Below are 24,447 nucleotides of genomic sequence, written 5' to 3'. Positions count from 1 at the left end.
AACTATTACCACTACTATCACCACCTTTATTACAATTATTATTGTTGTCATAAGTACCACCATCATTTTATTACTACTAATATTGCTACCGCTACCATTACCATTACTACCACCTTCATCAACATTGTCATTGTTGCCATAAGTATCAACATTATTTTACTACCACTAACATCATTATTACTGCCACCACCAACACCACCAACGCTATCATGCCACCACCACTACCACCATCAACGCTATAACCACCACCATGTTACCACCACCACTACTACTATCACAATATAAAAATTAAAATATATAATTTAACAATAATAAATTTTAAATTTGATCTTATACTTATCAAACAACTTATTTTTAGTCCAACACTTAATTTTTTATCAAATAGTTTTTCAGCTTATAGTTTTATCAAACACTGCTTTAATATCATGTCATTTTGAAATTATTTGATACAATTTACGGAACTGTTTATTATTTATATATATTGATTTGAAAATTTATGTGTAAGTGTTTGGTGTACTTTTCTACCTACAACTTATGAAGTAAAAATAACTTAAATAAATTTAAAAAAATCTAATTATTAAAAAGTAAGGAGAGAAATATTTTTATTTTTACTTTTACTTTATCATTGATGAGGCTTCTCTTCATTCCATGCTGTTTGGGCTCGTGTGACTTGCCACATGTTTCATTTTGATGGTATAAATCGTTTAATTTTAAGATTTTTTGTGTATCATTCATCAAAAAATTGTAATTTATTTATTTAATCGTATTTGCCTTAAAAAAATATGAATGACAAATCTGATTTTTAAATATATATATTTGAAATTAACGATAAAATCGAATTGATCTAATTTTTATATGAATAATATATATGGATAGCCTAGAGTTTTTGTTTTTTGAATATGTTTTTTAATATAGCAAACTTTTCAAATTGTTTATCAAACTAATTGACTTTTTAAAATTGTAATTTCAAAATGCGATTTAATGATGAGATTTGATTTTATATTGACATGACTTAAATCTATAAACTAGTAGGTCATATTAATATAAAATCGCATATTCAATGAAATGAAATCACATTTTGAACTTCTAGTTTTAAAAAAATCAATTAATTTGTTAAATAATTTAAAAAATGAGTTATTTGATAAATAGTTCGATTTTTTAGGATATTAAAAAAAAAAAACTTGATAACCTAAAAAAATAAAGGCCTTGTTTAGTTTTTTTTTTTCAGAAAAAATTATCAATTTTCTTAAAAAAACATAAACTAATTTGATAAAAATAAATATTAAAAAAATATTTTAAAATTTTTAAAGATTACTTTTAATGTCATAAAAGATAAAATAATATAAAAATGATAAATATTTATTTAAAATGATATAAATAAATATATATTTTAATTTTTTATAAAATAAATATATAAAAATAATTTAAAAAGTAAACTAATTTTAATTTAAAACAAGTCAAACAAAACATTACTAAAATAATTTGAATATCGAAACGGTAACAAATATGGCGGAAGAGTTGAGTTGCCTACTTATTTCAAGTTGAGAGACGGTTTGGGATGTGTGTTTCTTTTTTAGTTTTTTAATTATTTTAATTTAGAGTTATAAAATTTTATTTAAGATAAATTTTTTAACTTTTATAAGAAAAAATAAAATAATTATAAATTTTTTATTTAATTAAAAATAAAATAATTATCCTATATAATTATTTTAGCCAAAACTTTACTGCCGAAGGAGCCTCAAAACTTACTTCCGAAGTAGTCTAAAAAATAATGTCTCAATTCAGTTTTGTTGTTTCTTATTTTTCCAACTTCCGTTTTGTTAGGGTTAGGGTTTTTATCTCTGCAAGCAAGTTTCAATGGCAGCAACTGAGGACGATAGTATTATCGTTGAATTGGACGAGGAAGTTGAAGGAGACCACCGAGGCTCAGATGACTACTGCTTCATTGGAATCGGAGAACCTGTCCCAGTTTCAGGGTATGATCCTGAATTCGATCCCGAGAGCCCTCCATCGCAGCCTCTCGCTGTCTCTGAACGATTTGGAGGCCTCATATTCGTTGCCCATTCCACCGGTTTGCTCCGTCTTCTTTCTACCCAACAATAACACTCATTTCATCTTTTTCTACTTTGTATTGAAATTTTTGTTGAAAGCCTCCAATCCCCATCTCCAGACCTTTCTCATTTTTTGCTCAAATTTGAGTAAAATATCATTTGATATAAGAGTATTCCAATGGCCAAACTCAAATTTGAGTATAAATGTGAGTGGAAGTTTGATAAGTGGTACAATTGTAAATTTATAAGCTAGTATATCACCCCAAATTGTCTTTAGAGATTTGAGTGATTTGGATCAAAATTTGAGTGAAACTTATTTTGGTATGATTTTTGAGTAAAGGAGTCAGAGATAGGTTTTGAGAATTTTTACTCAAATTCAAATTTGATATGGGTGAAGGGTAAGGATTGGAGACGCCCTTACTCTTTTTATTTATTTATTTTTTGGTTCTTCATATCTTTTTGAAAAATTCCAAACTTATTTTAACCATTTTTTATGAAAGAAAAACATCTAATCCTTACTCTTTTTAAAATTTCATCAAATTCGAGTACATATATGACTATTGAAAATTTGGTTAAGGGTTTTGTTCATCATTGATTTGGTGAGAAAAATTGCCTCTCCCATGCTTTGATACACATTTGACGAAATGGTTGCACCACATTTTTAGCCATTTTATCATCAAATTTGAATTTGATGAAGAAATTGATAAAGGATTGGAGATGCTCTTATCTGTTGACATTTGATTCTTATCATCTCAATTCTTTTTTTTTTCTCCTTCTTCTTCTTCTTCTTATTGCATAACTTTTCTGATGTGGTTTGTTGTGTTCTCTCTCTCTGTCTTTTTTTTTTTTGATCCTTTTGTTAGGGTTTTGTGTTACAAGGACCAAGGATGTTATAGAATCTGCCAAGGAGATTGAGGAGAAAGGGATTGGTTTGTCAATACAAGAGCTGGGTGTTGTGGATGTCCCCATTGGGAAGGTGTACATATTAGCTTTGTCGGCCAACTCTTCCACTCTTGCTGCCTCCATTGGTGGCGACATTCATTTCTTCTCTGTCAGCTCACTCCTCGATAAGGTTGGGTTCGTTTCCAATATTCATTTTCAAAGCCATATCTATCAATGTAAGAATGTTATGTTCTTTATGTGATTTTCAACTCTATTCAGGAAGTATTATCATAAACTACTGAGGATCTTTGCTACAGTCTGCTTTAATTGTAGTCCCCTGAATTTTGAATGAATCATCAATTGTTTTTCTTTCCTCAAAGTGATATTTTGTAGTTTTCGTCATTCCTTCGTTGATACTTGAGCTTTGTCATTAACATTTTGCTTGTTGATGAAAGATTTTGGTGTTCATTGCAATTTGCATGTTTCAATTTGAACATTGTTTGACTACATTTGATAGTGCTCTCAAACAAAATTCAATACGTAGTTGGTTTATTTTTGATGATGGCTGAGAAACTAAGTCTAAGGTTATGTGCTGTATAATTCTTTCAAAAACTTGTTACTCTATTTTAGTGTAAATGATCTACAGAGGATTGGATTGAAAATTTCCGAAATAACAAGAAAGTGATCGTGGGAAACGCACTTTGCATGAACATTTTTTTTTTGTTTTTATTTATTGTTAGAGAGAGTGAGAGGCTATGAAGCATGGGTACTTCGACAAACATGTTATATCCGTATTGGGTACTTTCCGGCGTATGGTATTTTGTGTGGTACTTCTGCATACATACCAGGTATACGAAACACGTACACAAATTTTTTCTTCTTAATTTTTTGGCGTAGCTAGACATACCTATTATATACCTAAGTCGTACCATATCTCAGTCGAAACAATATTTTCTTCTACTAAAAAGATAAAATTCCTTTCACTATATGTCTTTTTTATTTTTAGTTTTATATTTAACATGATTTTAAAATTAAGTTATGGTTTGTAAGTTATTTAATATAATGACATTTAATTTTGGTTTGTACCTTTACTTTTGGCATTAAATATTAATTGTAGGTTGGATCTTAACCAATTAAACCATTTAATCAAATTTTGCATTACTCCAAATTAAAAATAAATATTTTTTACAAACGTACCAAGCCGTACCCGTACTCTATTTTTTTTGGATTTTACCGTATCGTACTAGTACCAGTACTCGTAGCTGTACCTGTGCTTCATAGGTGAGAGGGCATAGAGGTAGAAGGAATGTTTTCTGAATAGAGTTGAAAATCACATAAAAGAACATAACATTTCTAGGTTTAGTAGAGATAGAAGGAATATTTTCAAAGCCATATTTGCTTGAAAGGCCAAATACTCTTTTTCTGGGTCCTTGTTGATTGCCCAGTCATTGCAATCAGGGAGCATTTGACTAAAAACAACTTTCCAGATTTTGGAGCGTTATCATATACTTTCTTGATAGTTGTAGCAACTATGACTTTGCCATCCCTAAACCTCATCGTGTTAACCCTTTTTCTAATCCTCATAACCACTTCCAATTGCAACTAAGGCCAAGTAGAGTTTCACCATTTATGGGTCTCTTACCCTTTCTATGAAGTTTTTTGGTCTTTCAAATTCTCCTCCTTGCGCTCAGGGTGGCTTGAGCATGACCCATGGGTACTATTTTGGAACTTTGATGTGCACTTCTGGTAACAAACATCTGACCCTTGAACTCTTGCCGCATTGAACACATTAAAAGCTTTACCTCAACTCTTATGCCTCTTGTTGATCCTTTCAACTCTTTTAACCCACCTCAAACCCCTCGGACTAGATTCTATGCTTGGTGCATTAGAACAACAATTTACCATTTCAAAATGGGTGTTTGAACGTGTAACCATTAAGTTATTGACATTTTTAGTTAACTTTAATAGATTATGTTTTATTGATGGCGTTCACTTTTGGCACTTGGGCATGTGAGTAGGTAAGAGAACCGATTCGATTTGATGCAGGGTATAGCCTTCAATGAGGAATTTTAGGTTATCCCATAATCAGGTTTGGGTGGGCTATGGCTTTGATTTATAGGGTTTTAGGTTGTGTAAGTAGAACTAGGGTCAAATGAAGGTTTAAGGATATAATTGGTAGAGGTTGGGCTGTTTCTGGTATGAAAAAAAAGGGCATAGCTTGCTGGATTTTTCTAGTTGTGAGGAGATTTGGGAATTTCTAGACAATAGGGTATCTAGTTCATTTTGAGGGCTTTCATTTCTAAGGTAACTTAGGGTAAGGTTTTAGGTTCAAAGTCTTAGGTTCAAAGTCTTAGGCTATGTTTGGTATGTAAGAATAGAATGAAGTAAGGTTTTAGGTTCAAAGTCGTAGGCTATGTTTGGTATGTAGGAATGGAATGAAGTAAGAATAGAATGAGAAGAATTATAGTACAAGGTTGAATGGAATAGAAATGTCTATTCCCATTCCTAAGTTTTGTATACCTATTATGCTAACGAAATGGAATGTAATTTTTAAGTAAAAAAGTAACAATCAAATTAAATATTTGTAGATCAATGATGGTGTTGGTGGTTGTGGTAGTAGTGGTGGTGGTATGGCAACAATAGCATAGCATGGTGTGGCTGTGGAGGTGGGGTGGTAAAGTGGGGCAGTGGTGGTGGTTCTAGGGTGGCGATGGTGGTAGTTGTGGGTTAGTGATGGTAGGGGTTGGGGTTGTCAGGTGGTGGCAGCGTTGGGGATGGTGACAACGGTAATGGTAGTAGGGTGACAGTGACGATTCCAACCCATCCCAACGTACCAAATGTACCATTAGGGTTTTAGGGTTTCATAGAAAAAAGGTTGTAGGAGTTGGGAGTTTGTTGGCAAAAAGATTTTATTAACTAACTAGGATTCAAACATATTTTTATATAAGAATAGAACTCGATGCATTTCCTAAACAAACACATTACTCACATGGACCCCCTAAGAGTAACAAAACAACCACTTTTACCGCTAAATCTAAAATTGCAAAAATACATTTAATCTTTAAAATATCAAAATACCCCGATTGATTAATAGTATAATTTTCCTGGAAAACAGGAGTTAACCCATCCAAAAGTAGTTTTACGTCCAGTGACGGCTATAGGGGGACACATTGGTGGGCTCAAATGGGCTTTCTTCTTCCCATGTAGGTCAAGGGTCTAGTCCACATGACAATTAGTCTTGTTTTAGTCCTATCTATTCTACAGTACTGAGCTCGGTACTTTGTGTAGAAGTTTAGTAACATTTATAGGCAGATTCAGTTTTCTTTATGTTATATCCAGAAATAATTAATAAACGAGACATATTTATTCATAGTTGGCTTACGGTTTCGATGGATCCTGATGTTTTGACATTTGTTGTTTTTTTGGAGGCCTTGATTAGTTAGTTTTGTTTTGGGCCCTTAACGGGTTTTGTTCTTTTTGTATTCTTTGCAATAAAGTTTGTTTATTTATCAAGAATAAATAAATAAACGAGATAAACAAGACATATTTATACATAATAATTATCTTTGTAATCCATGAAAGCAAAATCTCTAGCATCTTTGTATTTGAAACTACATGTTCTTCAAAAATATTTTGGTATGACACATGCAGACTTAAAACCCTAAGGCCACATATGATTGGTTCTCTACATGGGGGGTAAGAGGCGAGGGACAACTGGGTCCCACATGTTTTTGGGTTTGTTGTTTGTTTATCGTGATATTAAAACTTTAAATAACTTAAGTACAGGTGTGGGTGATTAAATGGTGAATTAAGTAATGCGATAGGAATTGTGGTATTACGGAGATTAGGTTTCTCTGGATTATTTCCCTCCATTTGACGGTAAAAAAAATCATATCCTTTTATGCCATCCTAACCAAAGATATTACCTCACTCCCCTTTATTGAATTCTTTATCCCATCTATTTATCGAATGGTATAACTTATCCCCATAATAGTATCCATAATCCTATCATATATCCAATCTTTCATCCCATCTAATCCCAAGGGATAACTTATCCCCTACAATCCTATCAATAATCCCGTCATATCCCATGAAAAATAATACGGCATTCAAATGTGCCCTAAGAGCTTTGCACAACCTGTGTGAAGTCCATGTTAAGGCCATAATACAGCTCATTTTGTAGAAACGACACATAACAGAGTGTAAGTGGTGTTTTTGCCATTCAGGTAGTGTAATAATTAGTTATGTTGTTTTGGTTTGTATTTCAAGTTATGATCCATAAGAATCATTATATGTGGCCATCATTTTGCTTTCAGTGAATTTAAATAGTTATATGTTTTTGCTTGTAACAGGAGCAAAATCCATCTTTCTCTTGCTCACTCAACGACTCAAGTTGTGTCAAGGACATGCGATGGACTAAAAAGTTGGAAAATTTCTATGTTGTTCTTTCAAATCATGGGAAGTTATACTATGGAGCTTCACAAGACCCTCTTAAATATGTAATGGACAATGTTGATGCAGGTAAGTTTGTTTATTATATCAAGCCCACATGTCATATATAGAACATGTGGATTATGTCTACTTTATCAATGATTATCTCATTGAGCCTCTTGACTATATTCCATAGACATCCTCTAATTTCAACAACATTGGGTGGGTTGGAAGAAAAGAAGAGAATGAATTGAATGGCTTAGTCTAGAATGAAGACTAGCCTGTGTATATATACTGAGGCCCTGTTTGTTTTCCTCTTTCATAGTTCGGAGTGGACTGTGAATGATGAACAGTGAACATACCTCCGGTTTGTTTGCAGATTTGGGGAATGGATTCATAAGTCAGAGGGCTTCAGATGGGCCTTGCATATTGGGATTGTTAGTCTGCCCTAACACTTGGTATTGAAAATTAGTCCGTTAGTATTAGGGGAGTGATTTACTTGTTTACCCTCTTCTCTTCTCTTCTCTTCTCTCTCTCTCTCTCTCTCTCTGTGTGTGTTCTCTTATCATATATATATATATATGCATATTTCATTCAGTCTTCTCAGCAACCAAACAGAAGTGTAGACAAATTGCAAATTAGATCAGTAAAATTGAAGAGCGATGCTCCGATCTTTGACTAAATCAAACAAAAGAGATACAAATGAAAAGACATACACGATATACAAAATTGAAATTTGCAAGAAAAACAAAATTGCGTTGACGGTGATGATCTGCATCGTTGCAGTGAATGACGGTGATGATTGGCGTTGTCGTTGACAGTGAAGATCAACGTCATCGTCGTCGTTACGGTGCTGATGGATGAAGGCAAAGCTTTGGTTTTGTTTTTTGACAGAGAAGGCAAAGATGATGAATGAACCAATATTTAAGTGAATAATATCTTTCAATACAATGTTTAAAACCATGGACTGGTTTTGGAAAACCATGGGATGGGCTGATTTTTTTTCTTTTGGTTCTCTAATTATTAAATAATTATGTTTTATAAAAATAATTTAATACAATAATATTTTTATAAGACATAATTTTTAATATTAAAATATATCACAAACAAACACAATTTTTCATAATCTACTCTCTAACAATTTCCAAATTTGATAATAATGTAACAAGGGTATTTATGGAATTTTACTAGTTAATCCCACTCCTATCTCTCAAAACAAACATGAATTATTGTTAGTCCATTGGTTATCAAACAAACACAAATTTTCTTAGCCCCTTCACTAGTAATCCCCTCGCTAACAATCTCGCCCAATCTACCTCTGAAAACAAACGGACCTTGAAAGATATGTACTAGATAGGAAAAAAATATAAAAGGAAACAAAATCGAAGGCCTAAACAATGGCTATAAAATAAGACCTAATGAATCTAATTGATTCTAATTACAACACTGCCCCGCAATCAAGTTCAAAGATGTTCACCAAACCCAGCTTGGCAATAGAAGACTGTAATAAGGTTGGACCAACTGATATGGTAAACATATCAGCAAGTTGCTCAGACGAAGAGACAAAGGACGGACTCACAACATTTGTCCTAATCTTTTCTCCGATAAAATGAATATCCACTTCTATATGTTTAGTCCTCTCATGAAGAGCTGAATCAGATGCCAACAGGATTGCAAACTTATTGTCACAAAATAACAGTGATGAGGTATTTTCCTGAAAACCCAATTTTGCAAGTATTGACCTAAGCCATAGTATCTCACAAGTGCCTTGTGCCATAGCACGGTACTCAGCTTTAGTCGAAGATCTCGAGACAACTGCCTGTTTCTTACTCTTTCATGATATGAGATGATTCCCATAGGAGGTATAGAAATCAGAAGTAGAATGCTTATCAATTTTGGAGCCAGCATAATCTGCATCAGTGAAACATGACAACCTAGACTGAAGGCCTGCATAGAAGAATAGTCCTAAACCAGGAGTAGTCTTCAAATATTGTAAGATATGATAAACTGCATCAAGATGAGCTGCATGAGGTGCATGCATAAACTGACTCACAACACTTACAGCAAATGTCAAATCTGGTCTAGTGTTGGTTAGATAAATCAACCGACCCACTAACCGCTGATGCATGCTTGGATCACTCAATACCTCACTAGATTTAACTGTAAGCTTCAAGTTAGGATCCATAGGTGTAGGGGTCGGTTGACAACCCATTATACCAGTATCTTGAAGAAGATCCAAGGTATGCTTTTTTGAGACAAGGAATCCCCTCAACAAGAACGAGCCACCTCAATACCAAGAAAGTACTTGAGAGGACCTAAATCTTTAATGCCAAACTCATGGCTAAGATCCTTTTTTACTTGGGCAATTCCTATCATATCATTGCCTGTAAGAATAATATCATCAGCATAGACCAACAAAACTATGCACTGGCAATTCACTTGTCGTCTAATGAAGCACGTATGATTAGAGTGGCACTGAACAAAGCCCATAGACAAGGTAACTTTGCTGAAACGGCTGAACCAAGACCGAGGAGACTGTTTTAGACCATATAAAGACTTGCGAAGTCTATACACTTTCCCTGCATACTCCCCCTTAGCCCGAAACCTGAGTGGAGGAGCCATATACATAGTCTCAAGTAAGTCCCCATAGAGAGAAGCATTCTTGACATCAAGTTGGTAAAGAGGCCAAGAATGAGCTGCAACCAAAGAAATAAGAAGGCGAATAGAAGTCAATTTTGCCACTGCCGCAAAAGTCACCAAAATCTTTACTAGGAACCTGGGTGAAGCCCTTGACAACCAAACGAGCTTTTATAGCGATCCACCCATCAGCATGGTATTTAATAGTGAATACCCATTTACATCCAACCTTCTTCTCGCAAGTAGGCTATAGAACAAGCTCCCATGTTTGATTTTGTTCTAAAGCATCCATCTCAGCCTACATAGTTACGACCCACTTGGGACTCTGGAGGGCCTCAGAGACTGAACGAGGAATAGAAACCGACTCAAGTTTGCCTAAAAAAGAGCAGTAAGAATCGGTAAGACCATCATAAGAGAGATATGGGGAAATAGTATGATTAGTACTACTAAGCCAACCATAACGATTAGGAGGATGATGCTCGCTATCAAGATACTGAGAAAAATGTGTAGGAGCAAGAGGAGAAGGAGAATTACTTGACTTAAGAGGAGAAGAGGATTTTAGTGGAGGCTGAGGGCGACGAGTGTATGGTGCAGAAAGTAGAGATGGTGGAGGGCTAGGTTCTTCAGAATTATTCAAGGCATCTGATGTGTTGGGATAAAAAATGGGAATAGAATGAGCAGGAGAAGGCAAATAAGAGGAAGGAACCACAACAGGAGCTTGCAAGGGAATATTAGAACCAAAAACCGGCAAATCCTCATAGAAAGTGACATCCAAAGAATGATAAAAATGCTGAGACACAGGATCATAACATCTATACCCTTTAGATAAAGACAAGCACCCCAGAAAAATACGACGGACAACCCTATCATCTAGTTTAGTGTAGGAAGGACTCTGATTTTGCACAAAGCAAGTACAACCAAGCAATGAGGAAGGATAGGAAACATGGTGCTATCTGGCCTAAGGACTTGAAAAGGAGCAAGACCTTGCAAGACACCACTCGGAGTGCGGTTAATTAAATAAACAACCGTAAGAATAGCCATATGCCAGTACAGCTTGGGAACATTCATACCATGAAGAAGACATCGAACCACAGACATAATATGATGATTCTTATGTTCAACCACCCCATTTTGTTCAAGAGTACGAGGGCAAGTAAGTTGCTGGAGAATACTCGCCTGATTAAGAAGAGAGTGAAAAGCATCTGATATGTACTCCCGCTCATTATTAGAGCCGATATTTCGGGCAACAAACTTATATTGCTAAACAAAAATGGGAAAGACCTCAGATTTACGTCTTAGAAGATACACCCATGTACACCTAGTGTGATCATCAATAAAAGTCACATAATGTCTATGACTAGATAAAGCATGTAGAGGAGAAGGGTCCCCAAACATAAGAATGAATAAGGTCAAAGGCACACGGTGCACGAGTCATATGAGGAATATAATTATTATGAGTATGCTTAGCCAACTCACAAACTTCACAATGAAAATAAGAATCCTTATAGGCTTTATTTAAAGAGGGAAAAAGTAAACATAAATATTGAAAATTTACATGACCTAAACGAGAGTGCCACAAGGCTACAGTTTTACTAGAAAAAACACAAGATACTGAAGTAGGCAAAATAGGTGCCTGTAAACTAGATGAAGGAGGTGGTGGCGGTGATGATGGTGGAAGATCCCCAAAGTAATACAACTCATCGCGCTTAAATCCACTGCCAAAAATCCTTTTCGAACTTAGGTCCTGTAAAATACAAGAAGTGGGTAAGAAAATGACTACACAATTAAGGGTTTTGGCAAGACGACTAATAGACAATAGATTATAGGCAAACTTAGAAACATAAAGAATAGATAAAAGAGATATATCAGGAGATAAAGGTACAACACCCTTATGACTTACAGAGGAGAGAAAGCCATCCGCAAGACAAATAGTTTGACTCATAGTAAGAGGAACCGGAGAAGAGAGAGAAGATAACTCACCAGTCATATAATCATTAGCCCCTGAGTCCAAAACCCATGTGGGATGAGCAGACCGAACATGGAAAACAATAGAAGTACTTATAGCAAGGGTAGCAGTGGGTGCGGATGGGCCCGACTGATGAGTAGTAAGAGCACCAAACTGAGCTTGAAGCTGGCCAATTTGAGATTGAAGCTGATGCAAGTCAAGAACATGAGATGACCTAGTAGCAAGAACTAATTCCACAATAGCAGCAGTGTGAGTGGCGCTAGTTCTGCGGTTCTGAGCAAACTATTGCTTCAATTCAAGATGGAGCTTGAAGCAGCGAGCTTTGATATGACCAGTTTCCCCACAGTGGTGACATGTAATCTTTCCAGAGGAGCCACGAGAGCCAGAGTTCGCAGCAAGTGCCATTTGATCGCGAACAGGAGAAGGCTCTAGAGTAGCAGGAGATGCAGGCCAAACCAAACGGCGACGACGCTCGTCACTATCAATAATATCAAAGGCCTCATATAAAGACGGCATCGGAAAGGTGTTCAAAATTTGAATTTGAAGAGACTCAAATTCAGGTTTTAAACTCATTAGAAATTGGTAAGTATGCTGGTGATCCAATCGTTTAGAGACAAGAGAGGCTGCCTCCACCGAAAAGTCACTCAAGGGCTCATATTGAGCCAATTCCTCCCATCGAGCCTGTAAATACCCAAAGAATTTAGCAACCGAGAGACCCAAAGCTGTCTGAGAAGCATCAGAGATGTCCTGATAAAGCTCAAAGATGCGAGCATCATTATGAGCATGAGCATACATCTGAGTAAGAGCCTTCCATAGACGCAGAACCGTGTCACAATACATGAACATGTGGTATATCCAGTCTTCCATAAAATTAAATATCCAGTCCAAAATAACACAGTTATCAATATCCCATTGTCCACGATTAGGATCATCATCAAGAGGTTGAGTCTCTGCCATAAGGAGCCAATGAGACTTGCCTTTGCCCCCAAAATACAATTTGAGAGAGCGACTCCATGCAGCGAAGTTCTTCCCATTCAACAAGAGACTCGTATTATAATGAGCAGGAGCTTGTTGAGAGGGGGAAAAATTGGAGCCAATTGGTTTAGCAAGGGGACCAGTTGAATTAGTCATGATAATAGTCATAGTGAACCAAACAACCAACAATAGTACATGCAAAAAGCCGGAAAAACGGCGTACTCTGAACGCTACGAGCACACCGGCAGCCCAAAACAACAGAAGAAATTAAAAACTGGTGCTTGCCACATCAGCACACAACCTCGAACAGGGCACCAATCTGCCAAACTGCCCTAGGTAGGGCTGTCGGCTTCAACCGAGGCCTTGTCGGAAAGAGAGAAGGCTCTCCGGGGAGAAGGGAAGGTTGGGCAATGTAGGAGGGTTGGGCTAGGGCCGAGAAAGGGAAAGAGGCTAGTGGGAGAGAGAAAGAGGGGCTGTCGGAGGTGAAGAAGAAGAAAGAGGCTGCTGAGTGAGAAGAAAGGTGGGTTAGGGTTAGGGTTAATAGCTTTGATACCAAAAAGAAGAGAATGAATTGAATGGCTTAGTCTAGAATGAAGACTAGCCTGCGTATATATACTGAAAGACATGTACAAGATAGGAAAAACTATAAAAGGAAACAAAATCAAAGGCCTAAACAATAGCCATTAAAAAAGACCTAATGAATCTAATTGATTCTAATTCCAACAGGAAGTACACTAGTCCTGGATTTCATAGTGACAGTGCTATAAGAAAATCTAATGTAGTTACTGTTCCACACTGCAACTTCTATTGGCTTTATTTAAAAGCTAGCTTGTACAAATTTGTGCTGTTAATCGTCTATATCTTATGTGCTGTAATAGCGTAAAGTAATATATTTTGTTACTAATGTGGAGTTGGCAGTAACTTTCTGTTAAATTGGTTGTGTTTTTACTTTTTGAATTCATTCTGTTAATAGTTGAATGGAGTGTGAAGGGAGATTTTGTTGCTGTGACAAGAAAGAATATTCTCAGCATCCTGTCGTCAAAATTCAAGCAAAAGTTCAGTATGGCATTATCATTCAAGTCATGGATTGGTGATTCTGATTTGAATTGCACCATAAAAGGTATTTTACTTGTTATGTGTCCTAATATTTCATAATTGTGGATCGTGATTTGTTTGATATGATCTCACCTTTCTGATCTCTGCTTGTTACTAAAAAATAATTGGGGTTGTCACAAGTAAACATGCTTCTGTCCTGTGTTTAAATTACACAATTTCGCACTGATCTATTTTTGAATTTCTGGTGTTCTCCATTCTAACCCATTATCAGATCTCCCCAAGGGAAGTTACATCAATTCAAAAGCATATGAATGGCCCTTACTTGCAAATATATACGATACTATTGGGCATTATGGTATTGCATTTTGATGTGCATGGTTTGCTTGAGTTTTAGTTATATTATATTTCGCTGTCGATAACCTTCAATTGATTCCAATCACTACGTATGCTGCATAGTTCAGATTACATGGCTCCTTATGTTTTTGTGTCTTTATCATTCAAAATCTTGTGGTCAGATGATACTTGCACTATTGTGGATGTACAACTTGCATTAGAAATTCTCTCTTGAGGATGTGAGAAGGGTGTTTTAAGCTAGTAAGGCCTATGAAGCATTGACATGGATGTGACATGAAACTGCCATGCTAACGCAGAGGTTTTCTAAAATCAGGACAGGGTAAGGCTATGGGAAAAATATATGTTTTCTATGAAGTAAATAAAAATTATATATTTTTATATGAAGTATGTACATTTGAAATTTAGATAGTGTATATGTCGAAAGATATATGTTTCTTGACATTGACAATAAGCCTTAACTTCTAACATAAATTCCAACAATCCCCAAGGGAATTTTCAATAAAGAAATGAAAAGCAGTGATAAGCAAATTAGAAGAGAGATTGAAGAAAACTTGCCATAGTTGATCCTATTTGTTATAGAAAAACTTCATTATTGTAGTGAAGAAATATCTAAACTAGAAGAAAACTTGAAAGCAATTTAAGATTACAAGCATTAATGATTTCTGGAGTAGTTATTTTTGGCATTTTAATTTTGAATTCATGCATGTTAGAGAGAGCTTCTTGTGGTTGCTAATGCCATGAGGTTTCGCACCTTTAGCTCTTCTGCTTGTTAGAGTTCTGTTGTTTAACAAGAATATCAGTAACTTAGAGGATATTGATTGCAATCAGTCTATTGCTCAAAAATTGTAAGAAAAATATTTTTATCATCTTCTCTTATCTCTTGACCTTGAAAGTAGAATAACGTGTTGAAGAGGTAGTAGGAAATGGAATTCCTTCGAAAAATCTGATTTCACCAACCTTAAAACAACATTTGCTTAAGCTTTTGCAAAGTCTTTGAAATTAAGTTTGAGTTGCACCTTGCACTCAAGGGAAGGCTTTTTGAGAGAGTGATACCTCCTTTTTGAAATGGGTGAGATGTATGAGCAATACAATAAAACTACTTCTTCCAACATTTATGGTGGAGAATTTCTGGAACTGTAATATTTCTTAATGGATCTTTAGAGATGGTAGACCTCACCACATCTTTAAGTCATTGAATTGAAGGCTTTATTGGGACTCAGCAACAAGACGACATGGAATTGATTATGCTTGTCAGTAGAGTCTTGTTAAAGAGTGTCTGTTTAGAAGAATATTTCTTTTGTTTTCTCCCTAGAAGTTATACTGGTTTTAGGAAGAACATTTGGTGGCTTACTTAATGTTATGTTGGCTAGCACATAATTTGACTGTTTCTACATATTTAGAGAATTTTATGAAACTTATATTGATTGACATTGGCCCCCAAATTATGAACTAAGCTATGAATAAATTGAAAAACTTTTGCTCTTTCTCTTTCTCTTTCTCCCGCCCATTTTTTTCTTATTTCCTTTAGCATTGGCAACAATAAGCAAACATAGAAGTCGGAAAAGTGATGGCATCATAGCACTGAACAACCAAAGGGCCTTGGTAAATCTCAACGAGGTAAATGACCTCGAAAAGGATCAGAATGTTACCTCTGCATCGTGAATCTATATTCCCAACCCGAGTATTATCCACTTGAAGTCAAACAAATAAATCCAAGATTTCCCTCAAGAGATTGTCTTGAGAGCAAGGATCATGAGTTTTTTTTTTTTTTTTTTTTTTTTTCCACCACCTCACGAGTTAGTGCTGGAACAAGCTGATCTGGTAAGATGGTAGGCACTTGAATGGCTCGGGATCACTTGAGCTGGATGAGGAGAGAGCTAAGGCACTCATAGAATAGAGAGGGCAGCAATAGAGTCTTTTGTACCATAGATAGAGTTGTGCTCTTATATATTGATAGCTGGATCCGTTGCTTGGGGGAGACCACCTCATATAAAGAAGGATCTCCCAATAGTATCCATTTCATGATTTGTCAATGATCTTCTGTCGCGACCATATCAAAGTGGTTAGCGAATCTTGATAGTGTCATGCGCACCATCCATGCACCATGGCACAAGTGTTGGGTGTGTCACACGTTGCAGTTGTAGGTGCCGACACATGACATGGCGAAACCTCTCTCGTCTAAGATTGGTCTAGTGTTCTCGAGCAGGAGATTTGATGATCTCTCAACTCTAGCCTTCAAGCCACAAATCCTCCAATGATCCTGAGTGGAGTTTCTTGGTTGTGCTCTTGGCCTAGGTTATTCTAGAGCTAAGTATAAGTTGGAGATGGATCGTGAGTGATGGATCTCATGTGATCAATTTCGTTTGGTAGTGGAGTTAGTTGTTAGAGGCGGTTAGATCCTTCATGTAAATCTGGATCCGGGTGAGATCTTATATGTGGATCAGGGAAGTGGGATCTTACATGTGGATTGGGGAAGTGGGATCTTCCATCTGGATCAATGAACCCAATCTTACATGTGGATCTTGGAAACAGTGAGATCCATGGAGATCTCAAGTCAAATTCAAAAAGATTGAAGAAATCCAATTGAGGGCTAACATAGCTTGATCTTAAACAACGAGCAAGCGATTTTTTGAACTCATTGAATTACTGTGAACTGAAGAAGAAGTCTCTACACATTTTGTTTGTAGAGGATTAATCTTTAGAAGTACAATTTTTCTGAGGAGCAATGGAAACTAGTTGAGCTTGTTGTTTCTCTTTAATGGAGGACGGAAGTTTTTTAGAGACTTGGTGTGAATAGGAGCTTGAGAGAGCTTTCTGGTTGAGTTTTGGCTTTGACTTGTAGAGACACCATGTCCTTTCTTTCACAAATGTGTCTATATTTATAGGCTTGGTGGGGGCTACATATTTTTAAAATTCTCCCAATTTAAAAATCAAGGGAATTTGTTTACTTTTGGGATTTTAGAAACAAATTCGAATTTGAATGAATCCATGTTTATGATGTTGACATGTGTCATTGAGGGACTGCATCCATGGGTTTATTCAATTAGTTGACCCATATTGTCAGAATGGGTCGACCCTTTTCTCTCGACATGACCCACATCTTAAAATGGGTTAAGTCCTGTTATTTTGGTGGGACACACATTTTGGTAGAATTTGATCTTTTTGACTTTTGATCAATCAAAATAATTTAATTTGTGTTGACCAATTAGACGGTGATTAAACCATGTCAAAATTTTAGTGTCTACAAATTCCCCCATTTCAAGGCTCAGGCTGTATGCTTGTTTACTAAATTGCTAGCATTGAAGGTGAGGGTTGAAGTACTAACTTGGTCGTTCCTAACCACCTAGGCTTGTTTGATGTCACTCATGCAGGACATTGCAAGCGATCTGTTATCATTCAATTTTTTTTAGTGGTATTCTAAATTCTGCATTTGTGGGTAAAATTTTCCCTTGACCAATATTTACATTTTAGGTAATGTTGTAATTGTACTTGTTGTGAAGCTCTTCATTGGATCAACTTGTTTGGAAGTTGGGTTAATTAACGTCAGAATTTATTGCATCAACTTGTTTGGAGCATGGCTTAATTTATGTTAGAACGTCTGCTATGTTTGTATTTCTGTACGTGGATTGTCTATGCATAACCTCAGTATACTGATTTATATGAAATGCTGGATTTTTTGCCCTCTATCATTGAAGAAGGTCGTCATCTAGTCCATTTAAATGACTTCGTACCATTATATTTTGAAACTAACTCATTTCTATGATCAGTGGATTCTATCAGGTGGGTTCGTCCAGATTGTATAATTCTGGGATGCTTTCTACTAACTGCAGATGGTAAGGAGGAAAATTACTTGGTTCAAGTCATCACGAGCAAAGATGGAAAAGTCATTGATGTTAGTACATGATCCCTGCATGTTGAGTTTAATGAAGGTTTAATTAAAAATTAGTGTTTGTAGGCACTTTTGCAGTCACCATATTCTTACAATTTTTGGCCACAATGATATTTCAGTTTTGATTATATATTTTCTTTAGTCTTGATTTTGGTTAGTTATTCTGGAGGAACTCTTTCTACTTCATAGTGTACAAATTTTGACAGGCTGGTCATAGCTTGTCCTTGCTTAAATCTGTGTATTACCCCATAGCTTCATAATGTGAATTAGAGTTCTATTGTGGGTATTAATTTTCCGATGCATAGGTTAAATATGTTGGCCAATTTGTTAGGGTATCTCATTGAGTCATTTCCTTTCAAGTATGTAGGGTTAATTGGAAAGTGGTATCCTTCCCAAACAGCAAAGGTGGTCTTGTCATTGGAAATATGATTATCACTAAAACCAAGAGTGTGTTTTCCAATTATGAATAAAAGAGTGGTTTCCTTACCTCAAATCCAAGCTTTGTCTCTTTAGTTTGGTGGAGCAAAGGGGAGAAAATGTGCAGATTTTGGTCTTATACACTGTTACCTACTAGGTCCAAAGTGCAATGATAAAGTGTCCCAAAAGGAGACACTTGTCTTGGTCTTGCATGCAATATGAGGTGTCAAGCGACAAGACTTAGGATTACATGTGTGTGTGATGTGTCAATGCAATATAAGGGCTTGCTAGCTAGCCCATCAACATGGTTGGGACCTATTTGGCCCACATGGGATTTAAGACAAGATGATGCACTACAAAAGGATGTCATCCAAACAAGGTCCTCAACTTTGAGGATTCCACATCTATATTATCGGTGCTTCACAAATCTTTTTGATCATATGGCAATTTGAATATCAATAAAATACCAATATTTTAGTCAAATCCTACTAACAAGTATGCTCTATTATCATAATCGTATGATTCACGATTCGATTGGTAATTTTTGCAAAATCGATATGAATCTATGAGTGAAACTATTTTGGAAGTGAGTCTCTAGTGAATTGCACGATATCATGTCCGACATATTTCAATTCTTTTTTTAGTTAAAATGACATAATACAATTTCTAATAGTGTTTAGTACAAAAATAACTAATATATATACATTATTTGTTGTTGTTTGGAGATCAGGGAGTTTTTAAAAGGATCTAATAAGATTCAATCAAACCCAATATGTTTTTAACCTTTTCTTCTCATTTAAAAAAAAATAAAAAAATCATAATGTATCTTCTAAAGATGTTGAAGGTTAAAGTAACTTGCAATATGAATCATCTATTAATATTTTATTAAAATAAGTATACTTCAATATTACAAGGGTGAGGTCAGGTAAACCTAATGGTTCTGCAATTTTTTTTGAACAATAAGCATATATACCTTTTAAAATGCTTGAGGTTTTAAAATAAAAGATTCCAATTAATTCTTTTTTGTTATTGGATCATTGTTACTTTTAAAGGTATATATGCTTATCAAATATCAACATCGGTGTTAAGTTATTGTTACTTTGAAATTGAGAGTTTACCTTGGTTTCATAGGAGCAAGTCACCCGCTGATTCTTCAACATCAGTTGGTTTGGACCTCCACTTAGTTTCATCCAAGCTTTATCCTGGTCATGGATATATCACCCAAGTTCGGGTCCATAAGCTGGGTGGAGATGATGGGATTGGTCCATGGATTTTCCTTCCTTTTGCCGCATTTCGCCGTCTCTATTTACATTCTTAATTAAGAATGGTTGATAAACAATATAAAAAAGGAGAAAATGTAAGATGGTGATCTTACATGAGAACTTGTGTTAGCTTCTTACCTATTAGACGATGTGATCATTATTCAAAACAACATTTTCATTGATTTAAGTCTAAATATTTTATATTTATTAGATTAGATATATTTAACATTCAAGTGTGTAGATATATTTTTCTAAGTAATGTAGAAAAAGTGATTGAATCTTTAGATCCATGATTCGATTCGATTCGATTCAATTCGCGATTCGGTATAAGGCCATTTCGATTCATGATTTGACAACTATGCAAGTATGTAATTCATACACATTAAACTCAAATAATTATAATTAGAGCATGTATATTTGAAGTAAGCAGCCACAAAACAAGTACTAGACATGGTAATACCCAGGGTATTACACGTACAAGGTGCTAACTTGATCAAACCATAAAGTTTTGTAAGAACAAGATAGCTAAGTGAAACTCATTAATATTCAAAAGACCCTTTCAGAGATGATAGCCTGATACAAATTTTATTATTGTTATTACTGTTAGAAGGCTAGTAACACTCGTAATTTTCAATCCAAGTATTTGAAAAGGTTACTCTATTCGCAACCATATATAATTTCCTTCTAAAAAGATATAGAAAGATACAATTAAGCCCTAGTGATATCGATTACCATACTTGTGACTTCCTACTGTCATTGTGTCCAACAGTGCCTGCCTGCTAACAGTAAGTTTTATAATTTTCTCATTTTAATGACAATTATGCATGCACCATATGCATTGGGTTTTGGGTTTGGGACAAGGTTTTAAAAAACGGCCGCAACCGTTACGTAACGTTGTTACATAACGGTTTTGGTGGTTACCGCCACCCGTTACGGCCGCTTTTGCAGTGTGATTGAGACTCACAGGTGTGTCGGCCGTAGCGGCTGTCGTAGCAGTCGTAATGGTGCCGTAACAGCCGTAACGGCCTGCTACGCACCGTTACGTAATGGTTCCAAACTGTTTCTTTCGAAAAAAACACAAAAAAAAGCTGAAAATGAGGGAAGAGGGATAGAGAGAAGAAGGAAGATAAAGAGAAAAAACGGAGGAGCAAGAGATAGAGAAAGAGAAGAGGGAAGATGAAGAATATGTTATTGATTTGTTGAAGCTGTAAGACCTATGCTATTCTATTCGGCTGCTATCACTCAACCATTTTGTTTGTGTGTGTCTATTTATATATTGTTTGAAAATAATAATAATAATAAGTGTGATCATTATCTATTTGGCTTGGTAAAAATATGTATATATATATATATATATATTTAGGCTCTTATTTATTCTCTTACTTTTGTCATTGTTTATCTTATATATAATAGTTAGTGATTGATTTTTTGTATAATATAAAGTCATTAATCATTAAAATAAAATGTAAAAAACTCAGTTTATAGTGATTTAAAAATATGAAATATATTGGATCATGCTTAAAAATTTACAAAAATTGATCAATATTTATTTTTAACCCAATAAATATGATCGTGGAAAAAAAATATGTGTATCGGTAAGTTTTTTTCAAATTGTGCGAAAAATAAAAAAATTCACAGTTCCGGTTACCACAACCGTTACACTACGGCCTTTACGCCCCGCAACCGCGCCACCGCCACCGTTACAGCGACCGCAACCGCTTTTTAGAACCTTGGTTTGGGATTTAGGATCGTCACACTGCGGTGAAATTCTGTCAAATATTCTTGAAGTTAACATGTTAAGATGTGCGTTTGAGATTCCCAACTCTCAAGAGGTTTGTGAAGTAGTGATATAAGTATGAAGTAGTTAAAACTATAATAGCACCCATAATACCTAGTACTTTTCCATTGGTGGTATATAATATTTTACTATTACCTCTGTGTTGCTGATCTTGTGAAATCTTTCTTGTAGGCTTCTTCCAAACCAATTGTGCTATCCTTTGGTGATGTGTTCGAAGGTATAATTGATGACATTGTGCGCTTTGGAACTGGACCATATATGTCCTTGAGCTATTTGGATAGCTGGTATGCAAACCATTTCTTTCATATTTGACAAGTCTTTATGTTTTTAAAATTCTTATTGTTCGATTTCTTTTTGGCATTCATACTTGGCTTGTTTTCTATTTTTTGTGTCTGGGTACAAATTATTTCTTTGTTTAGTTGATGCTTCTAGTTATAGGTTTTGTTGAACCATTAATGTGGTTGAGGTATGCTTTTTTGAGTAATCGGTATTTGATGCAGGACGATTAGGGACATCCACAACAGTAGGCTTTGGGGCTGATACACTGTTTTAGGGTGCTGTGAATAGGCTGCAGGAATTGAAGAAAGAAAGAACAAGAAAAGAAAAAGATAGAAAGAAAGGAGGAGGAGAAGATAGGTTTAGGAATCACTCCTAGAATTCCTTAGGCAACACAGGGTTTGATTGCATCATACAGCCCACAAAGAAGCTTCAAAGCTCTCAATTTTTTATAAAAATATCAACTCCATCAATTATAAGCATTACAAGGCTTTATATAAGACTAGGAGACTTCCTAAACCAACTAGAACAAAAAAAGGAAACTACTATAATATCTTAGACTTCCAAAACTAATTTAAGACCAAATAAGAAACATAAATAAAACTCAATTAAATAATTTGACCCACAAGACGGCTCATGGGCGACCCATACAACCCATGTCAGCGAATGTAAATTACCAAAATACGCCTCGCCTAAAAATTCTAGAAAGCATAGAAATAATCATAAAATGGAACTATAATAATATTAGAAACATGATTATGTATGGTTCTTATTGATTTCTCTTTGAAACCATTCCAATTTCCAAATATCGCCGTTTCTTTGAATTTATTTTCTAGAGCTTCTTATATTCTGCATCATTCTCCCTTGGTTGGAAAAAACTCGACCTCAAGTTTTGAAGTGTTGAAGCATAAGCATCCACAAGCTTTGAAATTGCATTCACGACTTCATGTTAAAATCTTTAAGATGTCGCCGTCTTTTTTTTGTTGGAGACATGAACAAAAATTTTGAGAAATTGATCTTTTCCTTCATGATACTAATATGTCGGGAATGACAAAATCAATAGAAAGAATTGAAACATTCTTAAACTGATCCAAATGTTGGGCTGCAAAATTCATTTCATGCATTCTGTTCTTGTTTGGCTCTGTTGAAGAGAATTTAGGCAACAAATTGGTGACTTGTAAAGCCTTATTAAGGTCAGTATTAGCAACTTCTTGTTGTAATTCTTCAATCTCTACATCTTGTGTGGCCTCCGAATCTTCTATTTGGACAATATCCAGAATTGTAGGCTCCAGAGACAACTTTCTTGGCTCTAAATTAGACTCAGCCAATAACTTATTAACATCTAAAGACAAATCTGGTTCTAGACCAGCAACTTGTTCTTGAGACTCTTGAACAACAATTTTTATAGGGGATTGTAGGAATTCTTCTGAATCAACAATAACTGCTTTTTCATTCTTCAAAATTTGGTCATCTTTCCCCATTGAAAAAGTTTGCTTGTCATCCACAAAATCTATCTTGGAACACACAGAATTTGGGTTGACGAATTTCTTCAAAGTTGGTGCCCCTTGGGGTGTTTTTGATTCATCAATCAGATTATTTTTTTCCCTTATAATATGACTGTTTACTACATTTTGTTGGGCTGCTTGTCTTTCCAAAGAATTAAGCCAAACTTGAAATCCACAATTTTAAAAAGAATTTGATCTCTATGGTTTGCAGAAAATATTCCCCTTCCGAGAGATCTTCTAGGATGCATAGACATGTTTCGGAACTTCCACAAAACTACGGGATCTTTTGCTCTGATACCAAACTGATGTAGGACGATTAGGGATAGCCACAACAGTAGGCTTTGGGGCTGATTTTACACTGTTTTAAGGTGCTGTGAACAGGCTGCGGGAATTGAAGAAAGAAAGAAAGAAAAAGAAAAGAAGAAGATAGAAGAAAGGAGGAGAAGAAGATAGGTCTAGGAATCACTTTTAGAATCCCCTAAGCATCACACCTAGTGTTTGATTGCATCACACAACCCATAAAGAAGTTTCAAAGCTCTCAATTTTTTATAAAAATATCAACTCTATCAATTATAAGCATTACAAGACTTTATATAGGACTAGGAGACTTCCTAAACTAACTAGAATCAAAAAATGAAACTACTATAATATCTTAGACTTTCAAAACTAAGTTAAGACCAAATTAGAAACATAAATAAAACTCAATTAAATAATTTGACCCACAAGACGACCCATGGGAGACTTATACGACCCATATCAACAAATATAAAATTACCAAAATACCCCTCGCCTAAAAATCCTATAAAACATAAAAATAATCATAAAATGGAACTATAATAATATTAGAAACGTGATTATGTATGGTTCCTATCGATTTCTCTTTGAAACCATTCCAATTTCCAAATATCGCTGTTTCTTTGAATTTACTTTTTCTCGAGCTTCTTATAT

General features: G+C 35.3%; 1 protein-coding gene across 8 annotated transcripts in view; it reads left to right on the top strand.

Moving 5' to 3' along the window:
* Positions 1–1,726: 1,726 nt before the first annotated feature.
* The window catches only part of LNO1 (Nuclear pore complex protein), a 54,489-nt gene continuing 31,768 nt past the window's right edge, over positions 1,727–24,447 (top strand). For 5 of the 8 annotated variants that reach the window (XM_082882512.1, XM_082882511.1, XM_082882510.1 and 2 more), the window contains exons 1-6: positions 1,729–2,071; positions 2,915–3,123; positions 7,286–7,454; positions 13,916–14,062; positions 18,120–18,244; positions 21,890–22,002. In XM_082882512.1, the coding sequence (XP_082738638.1) occupies positions 1,858–2,071; positions 2,915–3,123; positions 7,286–7,454; positions 13,916–14,062; positions 18,120–18,244; positions 21,890–22,002 (977 nt within the window). In that variant the 5' untranslated portion in view covers positions 1,729–1,857. Of the gene's footprint in view, positions 2,072–2,914; positions 3,124–7,285; positions 7,455–13,915; positions 14,063–18,119; positions 18,245–21,889; positions 22,003–24,447 lie in introns of all 8 variants that reach the window. The other 3 variants (XM_082882507.1, XM_082882513.1, XM_082882514.1) reach the window with 3 other exon arrangements.

This window comes from Camellia sinensis, chromosome 8 (assembly GCF_055761805.1).
Source record: "Camellia sinensis isolate YWXY chromosome 8, ASM5576180v1, whole genome shotgun sequence".
In the NCBI taxonomy this organism is placed as follows: domain Eukaryota; kingdom Viridiplantae; phylum Streptophyta; class Magnoliopsida; order Ericales; family Theaceae; genus Camellia; species Camellia sinensis.
The sequence above is the reverse complement of the archived record's forward strand: the minus strand, read 5'-3'. Positions and strand labels throughout refer to the sequence as shown.